Source organism: Anomaloglossus baeobatrachus, chromosome 10, assembly GCF_048569485.1.
Source record: "Anomaloglossus baeobatrachus isolate aAnoBae1 chromosome 10, aAnoBae1.hap1, whole genome shotgun sequence".
In the NCBI taxonomy this organism is placed as follows: domain Eukaryota; kingdom Metazoa; phylum Chordata; class Amphibia; order Anura; family Aromobatidae; genus Anomaloglossus; species Anomaloglossus baeobatrachus.
The window spans coordinates 52,756,212-52,783,797 of NC_134362.1; the positions used below are offsets into that span (position 1 = coordinate 52,756,212).

General features: G+C 49.8%; 1 protein-coding gene across 4 annotated transcripts in view; it reads right to left on the reverse strand.

The window, feature by feature from the left end:
- Positions 1-291: 291 nt before the first annotated feature.
- Positions 292-27,586, reverse strand: part of RTN3 (reticulon 3) — a 97,683-nt gene continuing 70,388 nt past the window's right edge. The window contains exons 4-9 of one of the 4 annotated variants that reach the window (XM_075326671.1): positions 27,107-27,314; positions 24,592-24,730; positions 24,347-24,416; positions 24,220-24,266; positions 16,855-16,913; positions 292-1,593 (exon numbers count right to left, since the gene is read on the reverse strand). In XM_075326671.1, the coding sequence (XP_075182786.1) occupies positions 1,548-1,593; positions 16,855-16,913; positions 24,220-24,266; positions 24,347-24,416; positions 24,592-24,730; positions 27,107-27,314 (569 nt within the window). In that variant the 3' untranslated portion in view covers positions 292-1,547. Of the gene's footprint in view, positions 1,594-16,850; positions 16,914-24,219; positions 24,267-24,346; positions 24,417-24,591; positions 24,731-27,106; positions 27,315-27,586 lie in introns of those variants that run through there. The other 3 variants (XM_075326670.1, XM_075326674.1, XM_075326673.1) reach the window with 3 other exon arrangements.

Below are 27,586 nucleotides of genomic sequence, written 5' to 3' on the forward strand. Positions count from 1 at the left end.
TATGTATATATATACACTTTTTTATATATAATTAAAAAAATATTTTGATTTTTTTAATTTTTCATTCAGTATATATATATATATATATATATATATATATATATATATATATATATATATATATATAATAAATTTTTTTGGTTATTTTTTTCATTTAAAAAATTAAAATATATATATTTTAATTTTTGAAATGAAAGAAGATAAACTAAAAAAAATTATATTATATATCTATCTATATAGATATATAGATATATATATAGATAGATATATAATATAATTTTTTTTAGTTTATCTTCTTTCATTTAGATATAGATATAGATATATATCTATATATCTATATCTATATACACATATATATATACATATATATATACATATATATATATATATATATATATATATATATATCCATATATCCATATATATCTATATCTATATATCTATATCTATATCTATATACACACTTATTTATTTATTTTTTTTTTCATGCAGCAGTTTTGCAAGATCGTGTTACAATGGACGTCTAATGCTGGACAGGTATTTTGGACAAGTCCTGCAGGTCTGACCTGACTTTCTCTTTCGTCGGGGGATGACATTGTATTGTTCTTAACAACATAGGGAATGTTTCATGTCTCCTGCTGCCAGGAAAAGGGGAAAGATACGACCCGAGAGCGGCGTGGAGCAGAGGGACACCTTAGACATCTGCTACCATTCCCAAAAACTGAAGCAACTCTCCCATAACAGCTTTTTTTTCTTAATTACGCAACTTAAAACGCAATTCTACACTTATTTCTCAGTATAGACGTGACATATAAATTAAATTCTGCCTTAAATAAGAAAAACTTGGTTGTGGTGTAAGAAAAACTCTCTAATATATCGGTTAATGTGGAAATATGTGGAACAGAACAGTGACCGAACTAAGAAGCTGGACAGAAACAGACGAGAGAAGAGTTTCTTGAAGGGTGAGGGGGTGTGAGAGGGCAGAAGAAGCCGGATGTTTAGGGTGTGAACATAGACCTGACAAATAAATAATTGTAATAAAATGAATGTCACATTTAAAAGATCGTAAAGAAGTAAAAAAAAAAATCAAAAGCGTGAGAATGTGCGTGTAATGGGAAATAGATTCTACAACTGGCGGGAAAAGAAGAGAAGGGGCAGAGGCGGCATAGCATTACCATGAGATGATGACAGCAGACAAAGGAAAAACAAAAAACAATAGATTATATAGCGGCCTGGTTTCAATACCTCCTTTTCAGCGAGGCAGAAAGCAGAGAGCTGAATGTGTTAGGTGCAGGAATTACAGAGATGGGTTGCTAGGTTCTTACCAGAATCAGGAATCATTTCTTACAATTCATGACAATGCTGACACAGACACTCTCGTCCTGCTAGGGGAACCATGTACACGCACGTATACATGAGGTACATGCATGCGAAAGGTTCCTGTGAGCTATATAAAAGGCAGCCAATTTATGGAGTAGTAATGAGATATGTAGCCAGTGTGTATACTGTAAGACCCTCCCAGCCCACCCACCCTACATAATGTTTCTTCACTCTGTTTTCTTCTTCAGTGCTGCTGGAAGTTTTGCCTGAATCCTACAAAGGAAAAAAAAAAGAGAATAAATAAAGGAATGAGAATTAACAAAAAAACTTAACATCTAAGATTTAAATGAGAACATCATTTATGGTGTTAACCCCTTCACCTACGGGCAATTCAGTTTGGGTTTTTTTTTTGCTCCGCTTCTTCCGAGAGCCAGAACTTTTTATTTTTCCATCAATATAGCCATAGGAGGACTTTATTTTTGTGGGACGAGTTGTACTTTTAAATGAAATTATGAGTTTTACCATATAGTGTACTGGAAAAAAGCAAAAATTGCACGATTGTGCCCTGTGCGCACACTGCGTTTTTACCCGCATTTTTGCTGCAGAAGTTTCTTGAGAAATTGGTTGTAACCGTTCTGTAGACATTACCCAGCAAAACCTATGGGAAAAAAAAAAAGAAGCTGTGCACACACTGCGTTTTTTTCTCAAGAAAATTCTTTTCTTGAGAAAAAGACTGTGCATGTCACTTTTCTGCAGGTACCTGCGTTTTTTGCCATAATGGTAACATAACGCAGGAAAAAACGCACCTAAAAACGCGCGCTAAAAACACGTTCGTGCGTTTTTTGAATGCGTGCGCTAATCTTTCACTCAAGAAATTTCTTGAGAAATCCTTTTTCTAGTGCGCACAGGGCCTTTAGGATATATTATTCAACATGTACACTATGTGGTAAAACTGATGTGTCGGTGTGGTGCCTCAGGTCGGTACGAGTTCATAGACACCAAACATGTATAGGATTACTTTTATATAAGGGGTTAAAAAAAAAAAATTCAGAAGTTTATCCCCAAAAAATGGCGCACATTTTGTGCAATCTTCCGAGACCCGTATCTTTTTCATTTTTCAGGCTATGGGACTCCGTGACAGATTATTGTTTGCATCTCGAGCTGTCGTTTTTAACGGTACCATTTTTGTGCAGAATTGGCGTTTTGATCGTCTGTTATTGCATTTTGCGACAACCAAAAAAACCACGTAATTTTAGCGTTTGGAATTTTTTTTGCTGCTACACTGTTTACCGATCAGATTATGATTTTATATTTTGATATATTAGGCGTTTAATGCGGCGATCCCAAATGTGTTGTGTGTATATTTTCTAACCCTTTAATTTTCAATGGGGTGATTTGAACTTTTAGGTTTATTTTTTTCACATTTTTACCAAAAATGTATGTTTATTTCACTAGTCCCCCTAGGGGACTATAAGGATCAGCAGTCTGATTGCTCATTCATTTCTGTAGATCAGAGCTGCACAGCTCAGATCAGCAGAAATACTAGTCTTCTCTAACAGCCAACGCTTTGCCGACGGTTACAGGAAGAGAGTGATGATAGCACAGGAGTCATCAAATGACCCTGTGCTAAGATGGCAACGGGTAAGTGCTCGTTACCAGCTGCGGGCATTTAAGTCACGCTGTCACATTTTGACGAAGGGAATTTTGTTTACTTACCGTAAATTCCTTTTCTTCTAGCTCCTATTGGGAGACCCAGACAATTGGGTGTATAGCTTCTGCCTCCGGAGGCCACACAAAGTATTACACTTTAAAAAGTGTAACCCCTCCCCTCTGCTATACACCCTCCCGTGCATCACGGGCTCCTCAGTTTTGGTGCCAAAGCAGGAAGGAGGAAACTTATAAATTGGTCTAAGGTAAATTCAATCCGAAGGATGTTCGGAGAACTGAAACCATGAACCAAAAGAACAATTCAACATGAACAACATGTGTACACAAAAGAACAACAGCCCGAAGGGAACAGGGGCGGGTGCTGGGTCTCCCAATAGGAGCTAGAAGAAAAGGAATTTACGGTAAGTAAACAAAATTCCCTTCTTTGTCGCTCCATTGGGAGACCCAGACAATTGGGATGTCCAAAAGCAATCCCTGGGTGGGTAAAAGAATACCTCGATAAAAAGAGCCGAAAAAACGGCCCCCTCTTACAGGTGGGCAACTGCCGCCTGAAGGAGTCACCTACCTAGGCTGGCATCTGCCGAATCATCGGCATGCACCTGATAGTGTTTCGTGAAAGTGTGCAGACTCGACCAGGTAGCCGCCTGACACACCTGCCGAGCCGTAGCCTGGTGTCGCAATGCCCAGGACACCGACGGCTCTGGTAGAATGGGCCTTCAGCCCTGCAGGAATCGGAAGCCTAAAAGAACGGTAGGCTTCAAGAATCGGTTCCTTGAACCACCGAGCCAAGGTTGACTTGAAAACCTGAAATCCCTTACTCTGGCCCGCGATCAGGACAAGAGCGCATCAGACCGGCGCAGGGGCGCCGTGCGAGAAATGTAGAGCCGGAGTGCTCTCACCAGATCTAATAAATGCAAATCCTTTTCACATTGGTGAACTGGATGCGGACCCAAAGAGGGTAAGACGATATCCTGATTGAGATGAAACGGGGATACCTTAGGGAGAAAGTCCGGGACCGGACGTAGAACCACCCTATCCTGGTGAAACACCAGGAAGGGGGCTTTGCATGACAGCGCTGCTAGCTGAGACACTCTTCTGAGTGATGTGACTGCCACTAGGAAGTCCACCCTTTGCGAAAGGCGAGATAGAGAGATCCCGCATCGGCTCGAAAAGTGGCTTCTTAAGTCGTCAGCACCCTGTTAAGATCCGAGGGTGTTAACGGACGCTTGTAAGGTGGGACCGGAAAGCGCCGATACTTGTCCCTTGAGAGAGCCGAGAGACAAGCCCTTGTCCATTCCGGATTGAAGGAAAGAAAGAAAAGTGGGCAAGGCAAACGGCCAGGGAGTAAAACCCTGATCAGAGCACCAGGATAAGAAGATCCTCCAAGTCCTGTGATAGATTTTGGCGGATGTTGGTTTCCTGGCCTGTCTCATGGTGGCAATGACATCTGGAGATATCCCTGATGACGCTAGGAGCCAGAACTCAATGGCCACACAGTCAGGTTTAGAGCCGCAGAATTCAGAAGGAAATATGGCCCTTGAGGCAGCAAGTCTGGTCGGTCTGGGAGTGTCCACGGTTGACCCACCGTGAGGTGCCACAGATCCGGGTACCACGATCACCTCGGCCAGTCTGGAGCGACGAGGAAGGCGCGGCGACAGTCTGACCTGAACTTGCGTAACACTCTAGGCAGTAGTGCCAGAGGAGGAAATACATAAGGCAGTCGAAACTGCGACCAGTCGTGAACTAGCGCGTCTGCCGCCAGAGCTCTGTGATCCTTGGACCGAGCCATGAATGCTGGGACTTTGTTGTTGTGCCGAGACGCCATTAGATCGACGTCTGGCGTTCCCCAGCGGCAACAGATCTCTAGAAACACGTCCGGGTGAAGAGACCATTCCCCTGCATCCATGCCCTGGCGACTGAGAAAATCTGCTTCCCAGTTTTTTATGCCCGGGATGTGAACTGCGGAGATGGTGGAGGCTGTGGCTTCCGCCCACAGCCGAATCCGCCGAACTGCTCGGAAGGCTTGACGACTGCGTGTGCCGCCCTGGTGGTTGATGTACGCAACCGCCGTGGCGTTGTCCGACTGAAATCGGATCTGCCTGCCCTCCAGCCACCGCTGGAACACCTTTAGGGCTAGATACACTGCCCTTATCTCCAGAACATTGATCTGAAGGGAGGACTCTGTCGGAGTCCAGGTTCCCTGAGCCGAGTGGTGGAGGAAGACCGCTCCCCACCCTGACAGACTCGCGTCCGTCGTGACCACAGCCCCGGCTGGGGGCCGGAAGGATTTTTCCTTCGCCCAGGAAGTGGAAAACAGACACCGCTGAAGAGAGGTTTTGCTGCAAGGGAAAGAGAGACGTTCTTGTCTAGGGACGTCGACCTCCTGTCCCATTTGCGGTGTCCGATAGAATCGGACGCAGACGAAACTGCGCAAGGGAACTGCCTCCCTTGCTGCCACCATCTTCCTTAGAAAGTGCATGAGGCGCCTCAAGGGGTGACTGGGCCCGAAGGAGAGATTGCACCCCTGTCTGTAGTGAACGCTGACTATGCAGCGGAAGCTTCACTATCGCTGAGAGAGTATGAAACTCCATCCCGAGGCAAGTCAGTGATTGGGTCGGTGTCAGTTTTGACCTTGGAAATTTGATGATCCACCCGAACCCCTGGAGAGTCTCCAGAGCAATGGTCAGGTTGTGTTGACATGCCACCCAGGGGGGTGTCTTGACTAGAAGTCTAGGTAAGTGATCACCGAGCGGCCCTGAGTGTAGGACCGCCACCACTGCTGCCATGACCTTGGTGAAGACCCGTAAGGCTGTCGCCAGGCCAAATGGCAGTGCCACGAACTGAAGGTGTTCGTCCCTGATGGCGAAACGCAGAAAGCGTTGAAGCTCGGGTGCGATCGGCACATGGAGATAAGCATCATATATGTCAATTGATGCTAGGAAGTCTCCTTGTGACATCGAGGCTTCAGAGTGTTCACCGCCTGAAAAAGTGCATCGGCTCGCTCGGGGGGCGGAGATGTTTTGAAGAAACGAGTCGGAGGACGAGAGCAGAGCTCTATCCTGTAACCGTGAGACAGAATGTCTCTCACCCATCGGTCTTGGACATGTGGCCACCAGGCGTCGCAAAGCGGGAGAGCCTGCCACCGACCGAGGACGCGGTCTTGGTGAGGCCGAAGTCATGAGGAAGCCGCCTTGTGACTTAGACCGCCCTGCAGAAGAGTTCCTCTAGCCCTCCTCTGACCTGTTGGACGTGGAGGAACGGAACTTTGCTGAGGACCGAAATGACCGAAACCTTTGGACTGGGGCAAGGACGAGACCTTTCCCTTGGACTGTCTAGTAACTTCATCCAATTGCTCGCCAAACAAACGGTCGCCAGAAAATGGCAAACCGGTTAAGAACTTCTTGGAAGCAGAGCCTGCCTTCCACTCACGTAGCCACATGGCCCTGCAGACTGCCACCGAATTGGTGGATGCTACCGCTGTACGGCTCGCAGAGTCCAGGAACGGCGTTCATGGCGTAGAACGAAAAAAGCTACGCCTGAGAAAAGAAGGCCACAACCTGCGGGGCAGAGGTATGTGCAACCGCAATAATCTCAGCCAGAGAAGCTGAGATAGCTTGGAGTGCCCTCACGGCTGCGAAGGCTGGAGCAAAAGATGCGACTATGGCTTCATAGATGGATTTCATCATAAGCTTTATTTGCCTGTCAGTGGCATTCGTGAGAGATGGACATCTGCCACTAATACTACGGATCTAGCCGCCAGCCTAGAGACTGGAGGATCCACCCTGTGACACTGAGCCCAACCCTTAACAACGTCAGGGGGAAAAAGGGTAACGTGTGTCAATAAGGCGCTTAGTAAGCGCTTGTCCGTAAAGTTCTGTGCTTCTGGACGGCCCCTCTGGAGTTAGAGTGATCGAAACACGCACTCCTTATGAAGTCGGGGAAGGTTCCCAGCGGGCCCGCTTAGCCTATCAGAGGCCCCGGTCCGTGACGGAGTTCTCACCGTGGGATCTGGGTGTTACCCCAGGAGCCCCTTGTTGTACCGACCCAGAGGGACCCTGGAGCGATGAACTCACAGCTCCCTGGCCCTGTGTTATCGGTCTGGACTGCAAGGCTTCCAGTATCTTAGCAGACCCTCTGTCCATAGACTGAGTCCTGGAATGTGAAAGCTACTCAGAGATTTGCTGATTCCAACATGCAAACTCTGTCCCTGTCATCTGTGCAGTGGAAACCGGCGGTACCACCTGGCTGAGGGTCCCACCAGTGCCGGAGGCTCCGGATGAGTGAGTGCCCTCGGGGCCAAGCATTGTACACAATGAGAGTATGTGGAACCTGCCTGTAATATAGCCGCACAAGAGGTACAGGTTGTAAAATAAGCCAGTGCCTTGGCACCCTTACTCTTTAAGAGCAGACAATAGCATGTCGTCCGCAGAGTAATCAGTGAGGGTATACAGCCAAAAGCAAATAATGCTGCCGAACAGTGAGATCATATACCATATAAATAAACATATACATATACACTGCGGCACCAAGGGGGGTCAGCACCTAAAAACTGGTGCCCCACAGTGCTCAGTGAGGGTGAAGGAGGATACCAACGTATGCTCCAGCACTCCCTGCCGACGTCCAGTCGGCTGTCCCGTCGTTACCCCTGACTGGCAGGCCCGAGAACGGGAGAATATGGTACTAGGCCGCAAGAGCCGGGGACTAAATTTAAAAACGCGGCCGGCAAACATGGCGCGGTCGGCGCGGTAGTCCCAGTCTCACAAACCACTCAGCAACCGCTGCGGCATTTGTAACACAGATGCTGCATGCACCGTCCCTCAGGGGACACAGAGTACCTTATGATGCAGGGCTCTGTCCCTGATGATGTCCAGTCTCCTGTCCGTCAGAATCCCCCAGGGGCTGCGGATGGAGCCCGGTCCCAGGCATGGCGACCGGTTAGGATCCCCCTCTCTCAGAGCAGTGGTAGCAGATTCTGAGATCCTCCACCGGCAGAATTATAACAATGGCTGCCGGCGTTCCGAGGGGAGGAGAGAGCCGTGGGCGGAACCGCAAAAGTGCGGGAACCTGGTGGCCCATAGTGATCAGTGAGGGGGGCGGAGGACAGCGAAGTGTGCTCCAGCCCTCACTGTCGGCATCATACCGACCGTCCCGCCTTTCTCCCTGACTGGCAGGCTCAGGGGCGGGAGTTTAACACACTAGGCCGCAAAAGCCGGGGACTAAAGTAAAAACCGCGGCCGGCAAACAGGCACGGTCGGCGCGGTAGTCCCAGACAAAAAATCCACACCGCAGTCGCAGCTGCGTCTGAGGCCAAGGTGCTTCATGCACCGTCCCAACGGGGACACAGAGTACCTGTAGATGCAGGGCCATGTCCCTGACGATACTCCGTCTCCTGTCCGGCAGATTCCCCCAGGGGCTGCGGAGGGAGCCCGGTCCCAGTGGCTGGATGACCGGTTAGGATCCCACTTCCCCAGAGCCCCTAAGGGATGGGGAAGGAAAACGGCATGTGGCTCCTGCCTGTGTACCCGCAATGGGTACCTCAACCTTAACAACACCGCCGACTCAGTGGGGTGAGAAGGGAGCATGCCGGGGGCCCTGTTAGGGGCCCTCTTTTCTTCCATCCGATATAATCAGCAGCTGCTGCTGACTAAAATGTGGAGCATGAGTGCATGTGTGCCTCCTTCAACACAAAGCATAAAACTGAGGAGCCCGTGATGCACGGGAGGGTGTATAGCAGAGGGGAGGGGTTACACTTTTTAAAGTGTAATACTTTGTGTGGCCTCCGGAGGCAGAAGCTATACACCCAATTGTCTGGATCTCCCAATGGAGCGACAAAGAAAGCGCGATTTAATGGGTTCACAGGCACGGGTGGATCACGGATCCACCTGCAAGGCATACATGTCAGCTGTTCAAAACAGCTGACATGTGCGGGGTTTACCACCGGTTCACTGCAGCAGCCGGTGATTTCCCCTTCATGATTTAGCACGTGCTGGTACGTCCTCAGTCGTGAAGGGGTTAAACTAACATTACAGTAGCACTTCAGTTTTTTTTTTTTATTGAAGCGCTGGGGTGGTGCTTCTAAACTAATTTCCCTGCCGTTAGTCTTTTATCTTCCCACTGCCGTCTTCACCTTCCTTCTATCTCCGCCGCCCCCATCCGTCTCCAGTAGTTTGTGACCTGCCAGATCACTAGTGTTTGCTGGGGCGAGCCAGAAGTCACTTTTCAATGCAAGTCTAAGTATCTCATTCTGGCACTCATAAACATGCATTGAGAGTTTGTGATGTAACTTTAGACTTCCAGATGTCAGAGGTTGCGGTCACAAGATGGCGCTGCGGAACTGGAATGGTGTCGACAGAAGGTGAAGACAGCAGCTCATGAATACAAGACTACGGTCATGGACCCTGGATTAGAAGCATCACTCCAGCGCTAATGTGTGTGGGGGCCTTTTTGGATAGAGGTGTGAGATCCCTACATAGCAGGACAGTTCTCAGGTCGCCTTTGCCCGCTTGATTTCTCAAGCAGCATTACTGAAATTGTGCTTCTAGCCACATAAAATAATAAGGTCATTAACCGAAGGTGCAAAGTCATTCCTTTACTATGTAAACACATATCTGGAATTCAACACTTCAGCTATGTTCATACACTGCATTTTTGGTGCGTTTTTTTTGAGGTCACAAAGATGCACCTAAATGCATACATTTCTTTCCCCCAGCAAAGTCTATGAGATTCCTTTTATGCTGTCCATACAGTGCATCTTTTTTTGCTGTGTTTTTGAAGACGCAGCATGTCAATTCTTTTTGTGTTTTTTTTTTTTTTTGTCAGCGTTTGAGCCCTTTCAGTCAATAGAATTGACTTTAAATATGCATTGGGCAAAATGTGGTAAAAAACGCATGCGTTTTTACCGCGGGTGCGTTATTGGGGCCAAACGCGCTTTATCTTTGTGGTAAAAAAAAAAAAAGATGCAGCGTGCGCACATAGCCTAAGGCATTTGCCTGTGACTGACCAAACCCAGTGAAGAAGTTTTTAGTAAATGGGCTTAAACTACAGAAGGTGAAGTCATAACTTTTTTTTATTATTATAAAATATTAAAGGAGTGATTCAATACTTGGAAAACCCCTTCTTAAAAGGGAACCTGTCAAGTGTAATATGCACCCAAAACCACGAACAGTTCTGGATGCATATTGCTAATCCCTGCCTAACCGTCCCTGTGTACACTAGCATAAAGAGATCTTCACAAAGAAGGGAATTTTGTTTACTTACCGTAAATTCCTTTTCTTCTAGCTCCTATTGGGAGACCCAGACAATTGGGTGTATAGCTTCTGCCTCCGGAGGCCACACAAAGTATTACACTTTAAAAAGTGTAACCCCTCCCCTCTGCCTATACACCCTCCCGTGGATCACGGGCTCCTCAGTTTTGGTGCAAAAGCAGGAAGGAGAAAACTTATAAATTGGTCTAGGGTAAATTCAATCCGAAGGATGTTCGGAGAACTGAAAACCATGAACCAAAAGAACAATTCAACATGAACAACATGTGTACACAAAAGAACAACCAGCCCATTGGGAAACCCAGACAATTGGGACGTCCAAGAGCAGTCCAAGAGCAGTCCCTGGGTGGGTAAAAGAATACCTCAATAAAAAGAGCCGAAACGGCCCCCTCTTACAGGTGGGCAACCGCCGCCTGAAGGACTCGCCTACCTAGGCTGGCATCTGCCGAAGCATAGGTATGCACTTGATAGTGCTTCGTGAAAGTGTGCAGACTAGACCACGTAGCTGCCTGACACACCTGCTGAGCCGTAGCCCGCTGCCGCAATGCCCAGGACGCACCCACGGCTCTGGTAGAATCCTGAAGGAAGCGGAAGCCCAGAAGAACGGTAGGCTTCGAGAATCGGTTCCTTGATCCACCGAGCCAAGGTTGACTTGGAAGCCTGCGACCCCTTACGCTGGCCAGCGACAAGGACAAAGAGCGCATCTGAACGACACAGGGGCGCCGTGCGAGACACGTAGAGTCGGAGTGCTCTCACCAGATCCAAAGAGTGCAAATCCTTTTCACATTGGTGAATTGGATTAGGGCAAAATGAAGGCAAGGAGATAGGAGATACCACCTTAGGGAGAAAATCCGGGACCGGACGCAGAACCACCTTATCCTGGTGAAACACCAGGAAGGGGGCTTTGCATGACAGCGCTGCAAGCTCAGACACTCTCCGGAGTGATGTAACTGCCACTAGAAATGCCACCTTCTGCGAAAGACGTGATAAAGAGACATCCCGCAGCGGCTCGAAAGGTGGTTTCTGAAGAGCCGTTAGCACCCTGTTAAGGTCCCAGGGTTCCAGCGGATGGTTGTAAGGTGGGACTATGTGGCAAACTCCCTGCAGGAACGTGCGGACCTGCGGAAGCCTGGCTAGGCGCTTTTGAAAAAATACGGAGAGCGACGATACTTGGCCCTTGAGAGAGACGAGTGACAAACCCTTGTCCATTCCGGATTGAAGGAATGAAAGAAAAGTGGGTAAGGCAAACGGCCATGGAGGAAAACCGTTATCAGAGCACCAGGATAAGAAGATTTGCCAAGACCTGTAATAGATCTTGGCGGACGTTGGCTTCCTGGCCTGTCTCATGGTGGCAATGACATCCTGAGATAACCCTGAAGACGCTAGGAGCCAGGACTCAATGGCCACACAATTCAGATGGAAAAACGGGCCTTGTGACAGCAAGTCTGGGCGGTCTGGAAGCGCACACGGTTGCCCCACCGTGAGATGCCACAGACCCGGGTACCACGACCGCCTCGGCTAGTCTGGAGCGACGAGAATGGCGCGACGGCAGTCGGACCTGATCTTGCGTAACACTCTGGGCAGCATCGCCAGAGGAGGAAACACATAAGGCAGTCGAAACTGCAACCAATCGTGAACTAACGCGTCCGCCGCCAGAGCTCTGTGATCCTGAGACCGTGCCATGAATGCCGGGACTTTGTTGTTGTGCCGTGACGCCATGAGATCGACGTCCGGCGTTCCCCAGCGGCGACAGATCTCTCGAAACACTTCTGGGTGCAGAGACCATTCCCCCGCATCCATGCCCTGACGACTGAGAAAATCTGCTTCCCAGTTTTCTACGCCCGGGATGTGAACTGCGGAGATGGTGGAGGCTGTGGCTTCCACCCACTGCAGAATCCGCCGGACTTCCTGGAAGGCTTGACGACTGCGAGTGCCGCCTTGGTGGTTGATGTATGCGACGGCAGTGGCGTTGTCCGACTGGATACGGATCTGCCTGCCCTCCAGCCACTGATGGAAAGCCAATAGGGCTAGATACACTGCCCTTATCTCCAGAACCTTGATCTGAAGGGACGATTCTATCGGAGTCCAGGTTCCCTGAGCCCTGTGGTGGAGGAACACCGCTCCCCACCCTGACAGGCTCGCGTCCGTGGTGACCACAGCCCAGGTTGGGGGTAAGAAGGATTTTCCCTGCGATAGAGAATTGGGAAGGAGCCACCACTGAAGTGACGTCTTGGTTGCAAGGGAAAGAGAGACGTTCCTGTTGAGGGAAGCCGACCTCCTGTCCCATTGGCGGAGAATGTCCCATTGGAGTGGCCGCAGATGGGATTGCGCGAACGGCACTGCCTCCATCGCTGCCACCATCTTCCCCAGGAAGTGCATGAGGCGCCTTAAGGGGTGTGACTGACTCCGAAGAAGTGATTGCACCCCTGCCTGCAGAGAGAGCTGTTTGTCCCGCGGTAGCTTGACTACCGCTGACTGTGTATGAAACTCCATCCCGAGGTAAGTCAGTGATTGGGTCGGTGTCAACTTGGATTTCGGGAAGTTGATGATCCACCCGAACTGCTGGAGAGTCGTCAGAGCGACGGTAAGGCTGTATTGACACGCCACCCGAGAAGGGGCCCTGACTAGGAGATTGTCTAAGTAGGGAATCACCGAGTGGCCCTGAGAGTGTAGGACCGCCACAACGGATGCCATGACTTTGGTGAAAACCCGTGGGGCTGTCGCCAGGCCGAAAGGCAATGCCACGAACTGAAGGTGTTCGTCCCCGATGGCGAAACGCAAGAAGCGTTGATGTTCGGGTGCGATCGGCACGTGGAGATAAGCATCCTTGATGTCGATCAATGCTAGGAAGTCTCCTTGTGACATCGAGGCGATGACCGAGCGGAGAGATTCCATCCGAAACCGTCTGGTTCTCACATGTCTGTTGAGTAGCTTGAGGTCCAGAACGGGACGGAATGATCCGTCCTTTTTTGGCACCACGAACAAGTTGGAGTAAAAGCCGCGACCACGTTCCTGAAGGGGAATGGGGATCACAACTCCTTCTGTCTTCAGAGCGTCCACTGCCTGAAAAAGTGCGTCGGCCTGAATGGGGGGCGGAGAGGTTCTGAAGAAACGAGCCGCAGGACGAGAGCTGAACTCTATCCTGTAACCGTGAGACAGAATGTCTCTCACCCATCGGTCTTGAACATGTGGCCACCAGGCTTCGCCAAAGCGGGAGAGCCTGCCACCGACCGAGGATGCGGCTAGGGGATGCCGAGAGTCATGAGGAGGCCGCCTTGGAGGCAGTGCCTCCTGCGGCCTTTTGGGGGCGTGACTTGGACCGCCACGCATAGGAGTTCCTCTGGCCTTTCTCCGGCCTGCTGGACGAAGAGGATTGGGGCTTGGCGGAGGGACGAAAGGACCGAAACCTCGATTGTATTTTCAGTTGCTGAGGTCTCTTAGGTTTGGATTGGGGTAAGGAGGAGTCCTTTCCCTTGGATTCTTTAATAATCTCATCCAATCGTTCGCCAAACAAGCGGTCGCCAGAAAACGGCAAACCGGTTAAGAACCTCTTGGAGGCCGAATCTGCCTTCCATTCGCGCAGCCACATGGCCCTGCGGACTGCCACAGAGTTAGCGGATGCCACAGCTGTACGGCTAGCAGAGTCTAGGACTGCGTTCATGGCGTAGGAAGAAAAAGCTGACGCTTGAGAAGTCAAAGACGCAACTTGCGGAGCAGAATTACGTGTGACAGCATTAATCTCAGCCAGACAAGCTGAGATAGCTTGGAGTGCCCACACGGCTGCAAAGGCCGGGGCAACAGACGCACCCGTGGCCTCATAGATGGACTTCACCAGGAGCTCTATCTGCCCGTCAGTGGCATCCTTTAGCGATGAGCCATCTGCAACCGATACCACAGATCTAGCCGCCAATCTAGAGACTGGAGGATCCACCTTGGGACATTGAGCCCAACCCTTAACGACATCAGAGGGGAAGGGGTAACGCGTGTCAGTGAGGCGCTTAGTAAAGCGCTTGTCCGGAACCGCTCTGGGCTTCTGGACAGCGTCTCTGAAGTTAGAGTGATCGAAAAACGCACTACGTGTACATTTGGGGAACCGAAACTGGTGTTTCTCCTGCTGAGACGCCGACTCCTCTACAGTAGGAGGCGGGGGAGAGAGATCCAACACCTGGTTGATGGACGAGATAAGATCATTCACTAAGGCGTCCCCTTCAGGTGTATCAAGGTTAAGGGCGACGTCAGGGTCAGAGCCCTGAGCTGCGACGTCCGCCTCGTCCTCCAGAGAGTCCTCAAGCTGGGAACCCGAGCAGCGTGAAGAAGTCGGGGAAGATTCCCAGCGAGCCCGCTTAGCCTGTCTAGGACTGTGGTCCGGGCAGGAGTCCTTCACGTGAGACCTAGGGCCCAACCTGGGAGCGCGCTGCGGCGCGGACCGAGAGGGGCCTGGAGGCGACGATCCAACAGGGGCCGGGGCCTGTGTAAGGACCGGTCTGGACTGCAAAGCCTCTAGCAGCTTGGCAGACCATTTGTCCATAGACTGAGCCATGGATTGTGAAAGTGACTCAGAGTTTCTCAGCAAAAGAGGCGAACTCTGTCCCTGCCGCCTGGACAGGGGGAGCAGGGGGGTCTACATGAGCCGAGGGGCCCACTAATGACCGAGGCTCCGGCTGAGCAAGCGAAACAGGGGTCGAGCATTGCTCACAGTGAGGGTAGGTGGAACCCACAGGTAACATAGCCCCACAAGAGGTACAGGCCGCAAAAAAACCCTGTGCCTTAACAGCTTTGCTCCTTGTGGACGACATGCTGTTGTCTCCTAGGAGAATGATCACTGAGGGTATATGGGCAAAAAAGGGTATACAGCCCGACCGAACAGAAATATATATATAAATACGTATCTATTCCGGAACCCTAGGGGGACCAGCACCGGGTGACCGGTGTGGCTTACCGACCGCTAACAAGCGGAGTGTGTGTCCTCCAGATTCCCTGCCTTAGGTCCCCCGGAGCTGCAGAGCTGTTCACTGAGAATCCTCCACCGGCAGAGTGCCAAAAAATGGCTGCCGGAGCTCTCAGGGGAGGAGTGGAGCCGTGGGCGGCGCCAGGAAAGTGCGGGAATCTGGGGTCTCCACAGTGATCAGTGAGGGGGGAGGAAACATGCAGGATGCTCCAGCCCTCACATCCGACGTCAGGTCGGCAGTCCCGCGCTTACCCCTGACAGGCAGGCCCGGGGGCGGGATTTTTGCGACTAGGCCGCGATGAAGCCGGGGACTAAATTTGAGACCGCGCCCGACAAGCAGGCATGGTCGGCGCGGAAGTCCGCCGGCCTTCTCAATTCAGCAGCTGCCGCAGCGTCCGGGAAGAAGGTGCGCTCCCTGCACAGTCCCCAATGGGGACACAGAGTACCTTTGAGTTGCAGGGCCCGGTCCCTGAGGTTGAATAGACTCCGGTTCGGCAGATTCGCTCCCTCCGGCAGGTCCGGCTGCGGAGGGAGCACGGTCCCAGTAAATGGATGACCGCTCAGGATCCCACTTCTCCCAGAGCCGCTAAGGGATGGTGAAGGAGACGGCATGAGGCTCCGGCCTTTGTACCCGCAATGGGTACCTCAACCTTAACAACACCGCCGACGTAGTGGGGTGAGAAGGGAACATGCCGGGGGCCCCGTGGGGGCCCTCTTTTCTTCCAACCGACATAACTAATATGAGAATGCATGAGTGGATGTGTGCCTCCTTCCACACAAAGCATAAAACTGAGGAGCCTGTGATCCACGGGAGGGTGTATAGGCAGAGGGGAGGGGTTACACTTTTTAAAGTGTAATACTTTGTGTGGCCTCCGGAGGCAGAAGCTATACACCCAATTGTCTGGGTCTCCCAATGGAGCGACAAAGAAAAGTATTTATAAAGATCTTTTATCAAATGCTAGTGAGCGCAAGGACTAGTCACAAGGGCATTATTTCCCCTGGCTAGTTGGCCCCCATAGCATCTAAGCACTCCCCTGTGGGCGTACTAACATGGTAATGAATGCACAGCATCAGAGGCATGATCATGCTCACACTTCTCAGCTGCCACCGCTGGTTTTCGGCTTAGTGCGCATGATCAGAACGTCCCAGACTTCCAGTCATGCGCACTATGAAGCTGGGTGTACGTGTGCCGGCTTCAAACTGGTGTAGTGTACATTACCGGAAGTTCAGGGACGTTCTGATCATGCGCACTGAGCCGAAAACCAGTGGTGGCAGCTTAGAGGTGCGCACGATCATGCCTCTGGCGCTGCACATTCTTTAGCATGTTAGCACACCCACAAGGGCGTGCTTACATGCTAAGGGGGCCAACTAGCCAAGGGAAATAACGGCCTTGTGACTAGTCGCTGGCGTCATCTGCATATGATAAAAGATCTTTAGAAATACTTTTTCTAAAGATCTCTTTATCTAGGCTAGTGTATACAGGACGGTTAGGCAGGGATTAGCAATATACACAGAGCTGCTCGTGGTGCTGGGTACATATTACACCTCACAGGTTCCCTTTAATGTGAACTTTGTATTTGTGGATTGTAAGATGCTATAAAATATCTTACAGGCAATTGAATTTTTTTCTAAAAACGAAAACAAAATGAAACTTACTTCTCAGTTATCGACTTCACATGACTCTGTACGAGAGACACATAGTGATCAATCTGTACCTAAGGGGAGCAGAAATGAGAGGAACATTAAAACTGTACAGTGCAAAGTTTATTTGAATGGGAGATCAAGTGCAGCGGCTACTAGATAGTGGTTTGGAGTTGTGGTGCTACGCTCCATACAATGCTTATATCTGGCCGCAATTGGAGCGGATATCGCAGACTAGTGGGGGGTGCTAGGTGTCTGACCCCTGCAAATCTCATCAGTCTTTGACAACCCCTCTAAGGGTAAGAGCACATGTGAAATTGCAATTCTGCTGCTGGAGGTCTGCAACGGAAGAGGGGATTTAATTGACAAAGGCGTATCCACTCCGAAACACACAGACTAAATCGGTGGCTCAAGAATTCAAGTTTTTGTTTCTTCCCTTTGTCAGGGTGGTGTTTAACCCTTTCTATTTCAGCAATTATGTTTCTATGGTCTTGAGGCCACAGCGTCTAAGTAGTTGGGAGTCACAACTCTCCCAGGTGAAAAAGTCCTTGTCGGGATTTTTCCACCCATCTCTCGGATAAAACCCTAAGGCGCTGTGCCCATGAGAAAATGTACCTGCGGAATTTTCTGCAGTTACTTCCGCTCCGCAGGTTCACGCAGCAGCTCCCAGATATCCGCAGCTATCCGTTATTGCGGATTTCAGGCGAAATTGTTACGGTAAACCTCCGGAAGCCATGCGGAATTTGAGCGTTATTCCTCTGGATTTTCCCCCCTGTATCTACATAGTAGAAAGGCAGGAAAAGAGAATTTTGTTACCGTAAATTCTTTTTCTTATAGTTCCGACATGGGAGACCCAGCACCCTCCCTGTTGCCTGTTGGCAGTTCTTGTTCCGTGTGTTTTCACCGGCTGTTGTTGTAGACAGAGGTTCCGGTTATTCCGGGTTTTACTCTATATCTACTTATGGGTGGATGTCCTCCTTCAGCTTTTGCACTAAACTGGTTGGATTCTGTCATCCAGGGGGTGTATATGCTCGGAGGGAGGAGCTACACTTTTTAGTGTAGTACTTTGTGTGTCCTCCGGAGGCAGAAGCTATACACCCATGGTCTGGGTCTCCCATGTCGGAACTATAAGAAAAAGAATTTACGGTAAGTAAACAAAATTCTCTTTTTTTCTTCATCGTTCCTTATGGGAGACCCAGACCATGGGACGTCTCAAAGCAGTCCATGGGTGGGAATAAACAGAAAGCTGAGAAGTAGGCAAAACCTAACTTCACAAATGGGCGACAGCCGCCTGAAGGATGCGTCTGCCCAAGCTCGCATCTGCCGAAGCATGAGCATGCACTTGGTAGTGCTTCGAAAAGGTATGCAGACTGGACCAAGTGGCAGCCTGACAGACCTGCTGAACTGTAGCCTGGTGCCTAAAAGCCCAAGAGGCACCGACAGCTCTGGTCGAGTGCGCTTTAATCCCTGGCGGGGGAGGCACCTGAGCACATTGGTAGGCATCGGATATGGCCGACCTAATCCAACGAGCTAGGGTCGGTTTGGAAGCCGAGAGACCCTTGCGCTGACCTGCGGTCAGCACAAAAAGAGAGGTGCACCACCTAAGAGCAGCGGTGCGTGACACATAGATCCGGAGCGCCCGCACCAAATCTAAAGTATGCAATGCTTTCTCAAAGCGATGCACAGGGGCCGGACAAAGGGAAGGCAATGAAATGTCCTGGTTAAGGTGGAAAGGAGATACCACCTTAGGGAGAAAATCCGGCGTCGGACGGAGAACCACCTTGTCTTGGTGAAAAACCAAAAAGGGTGACTCCGAAGAGAGCGCAGCCAAATCAGAGACTCTCCTGAGAGAAGTTATGGCCACCAGAAAAACCACTTTCTGGGAAAGTCGAAACAAGGGAACCTCCCTAAGAGGCTCAAAGGGGGGTTTCTGTAAGGCCGTGAGGACCAGATTAAGGTCCCAGGGATCCAAGGGCCTCCGATAAGGAGGAATGATGTGAGATGCGCCCTGCATGAAGGTGCGCACCTGAGCCAGCCGGGCGATACGCCGCTGGAACAACACTGAAAGAGCCGAGACCTGTCCCTTGAGGGAATTGAGGGATAGTCCTAGCTGCAGACCGGACTGTAGAAAAGACAGGATGGTCGGCAAGGAAAAAGGCCAAGGAGCATGGCCGGACGAACGACACCAGGACAGGAAAATTCTCCAAGTCCTGTGGTAAATCCTGGCCGAGGAAGACTTCCAAGCCTGAGTCATAGTGGAGATGACCTCGGAAAAAATGCCTGAAGCCGTCAGGATCCAGGACTCAAGAGCCACGCCGTCAATCTGAGGGCCGCAGAATTCTGGCGGAAAAAAGGACCTTGTGAGAGAAGGTCTGGGCGGTCCGGGAGACGCCACGGCACTTCCACGGACAGACGGAGCAGGTCTGGGTACCAAGCTCGTCTGGGCCAGTCTGGAGCAATGATTATGACCCGACGGCCCTCCATTCTGATCTTGCGCAGGACTCTGGGCAAGAGAGCTAGGGGAGGAAACACATAGGCTAGACGGAACTGGGACCAATCCTGAACCAGCGCGTCCGCTGCCAAGGCCTGAGGATCGTGGGAGCGAGCCACGTAAACCGGGACCTTGTTGTTGTGCCGGGATGCCATGAGATCCACTTCCGGAGTGCCCCACTTGCGGCAGATTGACCGAAACACCGCCGGATGCAGGGCCCACTCGCCGCTGTCCACGGTTTGACGGCTGAGATAATCTGCCTCCCAGTTTTCTACGCCTGGGATGTGGACTGCGGATATGGTGGACTTGGGAGTCCTCCGTCCACTGAAGGATGCGTTGTACCTCCAACATTGCCAGGCGGCTGCGAGTCCCGCCCTGGTGATTGATGTAGGCAAACGCTGTCGCGTTGTCTGACTGGACTCGAATGTTCTTGCCCGCCAACAGGTGGTGAAAGGCTTCGAGAGCTAGGAGCACAGCTCTGATTTCCAGAACATTGATCGAGAGGGCTGATTCGGACGGAGTCCAAGTGCCCTGTGCTCGGTGGTGGAGAAACACTGCTCCCCAGCCGGACAGACTGGCGTCCGTGGTGAGAATTACCCAAGACGGGATCAGAAAAGAGCGTCCCTGGGATAGAGAGAGGGGCCGAAGCCACCACTGAAGAGAGCTCTTGGTCTGTGGCGACAGAGTCACTAGCCTGTGCAAGGAAGGAGGTCCGCTTGTCCCAACAGCGGAGAATGTCCAGCTGCAGAGGACGCAGATGGAACTGGGCAAAGGGAACCGCTTCCATTGACGCCACCATCTGACCCAGCACCTGCATGAGGTGCCTGATGGAATGACGGTGGGCCCGCAACAGAGAGCGCACCGCCCAATGAAGGGACTGCTGTTTGACTAAGGGCAGCTTGACAAGTGCCGGCAGAGTCTCGAATTGCATCCCCAGGTACGTGAGTTTCTGGGTCGGGGTCAGAGTGGACTTTGGCAGATTGACAAGCCACCCGAATTGGACAAGCGTGGCAAGAGTGAGCGAGACACGCCGCTGACAGTCTGCACTGGATGAAGCCTTGATTAGAAGGTCGTCCAGGTAAGGAATCACTGCCAACCCCGGGAGGTGCAGAACCGCAACCACGGCTGCCATGACCTTGGTGAATACTCGAGGTGCCGTGGCTAGCCCGAAGGGGAGAGCCACGAATTGGAAGTGTTCCTGCCCGATTGCAAAACGGAGCCAACGCTGGTGTGAAACTGCAATTGGCACATGCAAATAGGCATCTTTGATGTCGATGGATGCAAGAAAATCTCCCTGGGTCATTGAGGCAATGACTAATCGCAGAGATTCCATGCGAAAGTGCCGCACCTGAACATGCTTGTTGAGAAGCTTGAGATCCAGGATGGGCCGGAAGGAACCGTCCTTTTTGGGGACTAGGAAGAGGTTTGAGTAGAAACCTCTGAACCGTTCCCGAGCGGGAACCGGTACAATCACTCCGTTGGCCTGCAAGGATGCCACGGCCTGTGAGAAGGCGGCGGCCTTGGAGCAGGGGGGAGTGGACAGAAAAAATCTGTTTGGCGGGCTGGAAGAAAATTCTATCCTGTAGCCGTGGGAGATGATATCCCGCACCCACTGGTCGGAGACGTGTTGAAACCACACGTCGCCAAAGTGGGACAGCCTGCCACCGACTAAGGACGTTGCTGGCGCGGCCCGATAGTCAAGAGGAGGTTGCCTTGGTGGCAGCGGCTCCTCCGTTCTTCTGAGGACGAGGCTTCGTGCGCCAGTTGGGTTTTCGATCCTTAGCTGAGTTAGTGGACGAGGCAGAGGGCTTAGAGGAGGACCAGTTAGAGGACTGAAAGGACCGAAATCTCGACTGGTTCCTACCCTGGACAGGTTTCCTGGTTTTAGTTTGTGGCAAGGAAGTACTCTTCCCGCCAGTAGCTTCCTTAATGATTTCATCCAGTTGTTCACCGAACAGCCGGGTCCCAGAAAAAGGGAGCCCAGCTAGAAACTTCTTGGAAGCAACGTCTGCTTTCCACTCACGAAGCCACAAGATCCTGCGGATCGCGAGGGAATTAGCGGAGGCTACCGCTGTGCGGTGAGACGCCTCCAAAATGGCAGACATAGCATAGGATGAAAAAGCCGAAGCTTGGGAAGTTAAGGCAACCATTTCGGGCATAGAGTCCCTAGTGAGGGAGTGCATCTCCGCCAGAGAAGCAGAGATGGCCTGAAGAGCTCACACTGCTGCAAAGGACGGGGAGAAAGAGGCCCCTGCCGCTTCATATACAGATTTGGCCAGAAGGTCAACCTGGCGGTCAGTGGAGTCCTTAAGAGAGGTGCCATCCGCCACAGACACAACTGTCCGGGCTGAGATTCTAGACACCGGAGGATCTACGTTTGGTGACTGAGCCCACTCCTTGACCACCTCAGGTGGAAAAGGAAAACGGTCATCAGAGGTACGCTTAGGAAAGTGTTTGTCAGGGCAGGCCCTGGGTTTAGTCACAGTGGCCTGAAAACTGGAGTGGTTAAAAAACGTACTCCTTGCTCTCTTAGGTGAGGTAAACTGGTGTTTTTCTACCAAAGAAGCTTGTTCGTCTGACACTGGTGGATTAAGGTCCAGTACGGAGTTAATGGACGCAATCAAGTCACTAACATCCGCATCACCTTCAGATAGATCAATGGGGTACATAGACGTAGCGTCTGAGCCCACAGTAAAGGCATCCTCCTCGCCCTGCAATTCAGCCCGTGAATCAGAGCCGTGGGACGAGGAAAGAGAAGAGTCCCTGCGTCTCCGTTTAGAAGGACGGGGTCTGGGATCAGATGACACATACTCTGTGAGCTCTGCAGAGCAAGTCGGAGCAGCAGAGGCACCCTGAGAAGGGGGCTGATGCATGGTTAGCAGAGTCCGTGACAGCTGTCCCATGGAGTCGGCAAAGGACTGGGAGATAGCTTTAGAAAACGATGCTACCCAAGCCGGGGGTTCAGCCACCGGGGCTGGAGCAGCCGGAGGGACCACTGGGGAGACTCCAGGCTTAGGCACCACCACGTTAGAGCAGGCATCACAGTGTGGATATGTGCTCGGTTCGGGCAGTATGAGCTTACATGCAGTGCATATAGAGTAAAGCTTTGCAGCCTTGCTCCTAGTGAGAGACATGCTGCTGAGGTGGAGGCTCTGTAGTAAAGAATTCACTCCTTCAGAAAGACCCCCAGAGAGTGTATAAAAGTCCACAACCAGAGGTTGTGGCTTATCAGGCCGTTTTTGTGTGCCCTCCGGATTCCCAGCTTGGACCCCCAGACAGCTTGCAGAGCTGCAGCAGCCAGCGCCGATCAGTGTGAAAACGCTGAGAAAATGGCGCTGGAGTGAGGAGGGGGGGGCGGGGGTTAATCCAAGAGCGGGAACCGGAGGGCTAAGGAGAAATACAGGGGAGGGAAACATCTCCCCAGAGAGGAGTGTCCTCCCCTCTGCTGAACGGCCGGTGGGCGGCGCCGCACTGTCCCCCTGCATGACTGACATGCAGGGGAAGAGAAACGAAAGTAGGCCGCGGCCGAAGCCGGGGCCTAAATTTATCCATGCGGCCGACGAGCAGGCACCCTCGGCGCGGTTCTCAGGAAAAAAACAGAGAACCGGCCGGAAATCACAGCAAAGGAACCCCTGGTGCCGCCATGCTCAAATAACACACTCTCCCCACACAAGGGACCCCTGAATAACGTCTCATATACTTAGCTTTTTGAGACGCAGGGCCATGTCCCTGAGGGATGAGCGCTCCGTCCAGCAGGGGCCTGAAAGGGCTGCGGATGGAGACCGGTCTCCTGCAGAGCAGTGAGAACCGTGATGGCTCCCACTTCAAGCCAGAGCCCGAGGGGATGGTGAAGGAGCGCGGCATGGAAGGCTCCCGCCTTGAGATCAACCTTAACAGCACCGCCGACACAGTGGGGTGAGAAGGGACATGCCGGGAGTCCAGGATGGACCCGCTTTTCTTCCAATTCTTTAATTAAAAATCAAAAATCAAAAGAGGATGCATGTGTGTGTGACCTCCTGAACACAAAGCATTGAACTGGTTGGATTCTGTCATCCAGGGGGTGTATATGCTCGGAGGGAGGATCTACACTTTTTAGTGTAGTACTTTGTGTGTCCTCCGGAGGCAGAAGCTATACACCCATGGTCTGGGTCTCCCATAAGGAACGATGAAGAAATCCACATGAATAATTGACATGCAGTTCTTTGCAGCTGTGGGAAATCTGCAGCATTTTCCGCAGGTGTAAATTCCACAGCATATAAACAGCGCTCCCCAAATCCCATAGGATAACATGGGGAGTGTGTGTACTTGCGCAAACCTGCGGATTTATCTGGAAAATCCGCAGGTTTCCCATGGCAAAATCCGCAGGTATTTTCTCCCATGAGCACAGGGCCTAATAGTGGTTGTTTCTTCTTCTTACAGAGTTTCTTAACTGCAACAATGGAACATTTCACCTCTTTGTAAAGTGTAAAATTCTTGGTAACAGCCACAGCATAAATTGCCATGCTGCGGATATCAGATCGGCAATACAGGTGAATTCACTCTGCAGACATTATCTGCAACACGGGCAGGAAATTTCATAAAACTTCATACATGGCACCATTACTGGAATATGCACTGGATTTCCACAAGTGTAAAATCAACTCCTTTTGCACATACCGCAGAGGACATCTATATCTGCAAATTAAAGAAATGCTAAACACAGAACATTGCGTGTCGCTGCAGAAGAAATGCATTATATGGATTCGGTGAGTCCTTCAGAGTCGGAGAAGCAGAAATACATATGCCACAATTACGTATATGCAAAAGGATTTTCTGATGCGTTAATGCTAGAACATTTATTTTCCTAGAAACAATCTACTTTGGACTCAATAACTCTTAAAAGGACCTACCTTGTATTTCTCATAGACAATCGGAGCAGTGAATGCAATCAGGACTCCTGGAGGAACATGAGGGCACACAATGAGTCACTGAGGACTAACTTTAGGTACATAACAAGCTTACAGAATGGTTTATTACCAAGAATGAGAAGGGTGATCCCGTTAAACACGGCTCCGACGTAGGTCATCAGCCACATAAGAAGGGCAAACTGGAGAAAATTAGAAAAACTTAATTAAAATATTTTCACATGGAAGCTAATAAATAATACCCTTATAATTGATATGTATTGAAGCACGCACAGTCCCTCCATTACATAGTGGCATGGCACAGTGACAGATCTTACACATTGCATAATGAACGATACAATTTACGGCATTTTTCACCTTGAGTGAATCTATAAGGTCCTCCACAAGGAAAAGCCTCACGATGTACTTCAGGGCGCTGTTCACATGAGCAAGAGATGCATTCGCTTTTTTCTGAAGACATTCAGAAGACAAAGTGATATCCTTGTCCAGCAGAGACCTGAAGTAAAACAATATATTTGCCATTTATTATTTATATTTCATTGTTCAGATTTGTTCAGGAGACCAAAGTGCAATTTCTTAAAAGGCACCTACAATTTAATCTTCTAAGGTATGACAGAGCATAAAATACTGTGGAGATCAGTGGGGTCCAAATACTGGGGTCCCCACAGGTACACAAAGTGGTTTATGTGCTCAATAGAAAAACTATGCCCCTATACCACGCGTTGAAGCAGTGCGCACTCCCACGTCCTTTCTTTGACATACCAGAGCATTTTAGACAATATACCTGCACACAATCGTGCGGCATGGCTCCGATTCATGCGGTCTGAGTATTGAATTTCCTGACAGGTTCCCTTTAAAAGAGAATATCTCAGCAACCTTTTACTATTTTGATATAAAGCAAGAGAGCCTGATTCCAGGGATGTGTCACTTATTAGGCTGTGTGCTGTACTTTCAATACAATCAGTGTTTTCTCAGCAGGAGATCTTCAGTGTCTAACTAGGTCTCCTGTGCAGGCCAGTAACTGATCTGTGTAACTCCGCCTCCACTACTGATTGGCAGACAGTTTACACAGGTAGCTGCCAATCGGGGTGTGGGCGGGGTTATACATAGCTCAGCATTCTAAGCACTACTACATCTACAGCAGAGAAAACAGGGATTATATCAAAACTGCACTAAGGAGTCCAGTAAGTGACATTGCTGGAATCAGAGTATCTTCCCCCACATCATGCTGCTCAGAATACATAGTAAAAACCTGCTGACAGATTTCTCTTCAAATGAAAGAAACCATTAAATCAATCATGTGACACTATCCAACCATGATGTAAAAGTTGTATTGTTCCACATAATACATTGAGCAAACAGGACTGCAAGAATAAAATAAGAATATAAATTGTATGGTTAGACGCTGCTCACATCAGCAGGATTTTGCCGCAGGGCCGGATCCGGTACCAATGGAGTTGTGGCGGGATGCGGTCACATGCACCACATTGCCGCGATTCCATAGGAAGTGAATGGAGCTGAAACATTTGTGCCGGATCCGGCCCTGCAGCAAAATACCGCTAATGTGAGCGTGGCCTAAACCATACTTTGGTACATTTCGCTTCCTCAGTCTTGATACATAGGGGGTACTGGTTGACTTTCAAAGGGGTTGTCTACTACAACATTTGATTGTTAGGGGTCCTGGATTCCCAAAAAGTGGCCACCGAACAGTGTATGAAGCTGTGGAGTTTGGCTTTGTTCACTGTTAAAGTGAAGGCCTGGGCTATGAATCATTTGTCCAGTGTAATATAGTAAGATAATCTGTCCTTTGAATGCTTTATGTATTACTTTGCCATATATACCTAATTGAAATATTAACGGAATGTATAACCAAAACAAATTATGCTTAGGGCTAAGTAGAATAAGTTTTAGTTCATGAATGAGTAACTGACATTCATGAATAGAAGAGATACTCATCTGTAGTTTCAAATAAGTAACTGACATTGTTCTATGCATAGACTCTCGTCTATACCCAGACACACCTGTAATGCTTACTAAGGAATGTTGCTCAGATAAGGAAATGAGCTAGACCTAAGCCAATTGGTTGGTTAAGAGACAATGCAGAAAAACTGTGTAAGGCTAGGTTCGCACACTGCGTCTTTTTGACGCTGCGTTTTTGGCCGCTAAAAACGCACAAAAATGCACCTGCGTCAAAAAAACGCATAAAAAAACGCATGCGTTTTTGCCGCGATTTGGTGCGTTTTTGGCTGCGTTTTGCTGCATTTTTCCAATGCATTGCATGGGGGGAAAACGCAGAAAAACGCAGGAAAGAACTGACATGTCCATTTTTTTTTTTAACTCAAAAACGCAGGTAAAAAAAACAGATGTGTGCGGACAGCAAAAATGAAAACTCATAGACTTTGCTGGGGAAGCAAAGTCCTGCAGTTTTGAGGCCAAAAACGCACCCGAAAAACGTGCAAAAACGCCACAAAAAACGCACTGTGCGCACATAGCCTAAGAATGTTATGCTTTGAATACATGGGTTAGAAGAGCACTGTGTTTCTCCCGTATAGAGATACGTCTCTGTGTGGTCATTTCTCCCGATTCATATACAACTGCGCAGTTCTGATTCGGAATCCTCCTCAGAGACCCTGAGAGAGACCCGGCGGTCTCCCCCAACATTAACAGCTGGCAGATGCTAGAACAGGTGGCAGTTGAATGATGAGCAGCAATCTGATATACATGATGTATCCTAAGGATAAGTCATTAATGTCAACCCCTTTAATTTAACAGATTAAATGTATAATACTTATTTTAAAAATCATGTAGCGTTGAATTTACAGGGTCTCATATACATGACGACATACAAAAAGGATCACAGCAGATCTCTTACTTGAAAGGATGTCCTTCATCAGACTTCTGGACGGCTTGCATAACAGACTTATAGATGCGGAAGCTAATGGTGACGGTCAGCAGGGCTAAAATCAGATAGGAAATAACACTAATGATGCTGAAGGCTGCAAGCGACAAGAGCAGAACCATTGACCCTCCAAAGACCATTCCAGATTTCTTCACATCTCTCCAGAAAAGCAGGTCGTGAACTAAGAAAGAGAAACGGGTAACGTTAGCTCAGAGGAAGTATTCTATATTGTGCACATCACGAAATCCAGCAGTATCAGGTATAGCCATGTCCTACTTTGTGAACATTAAGATCATTACGATTTTTAGAAAAATATCCATTTAGAGGCCAAGATCTATAATGCTGCTTCCTGAAGGTGGTCCTACGCGGTGTTCACAGGTCAGCATTAACCCGAATGTGTAATTCCATGGCAGAAATTTGCCACAGATGTGCTGAGGCTTTTCAGAGCTTAAC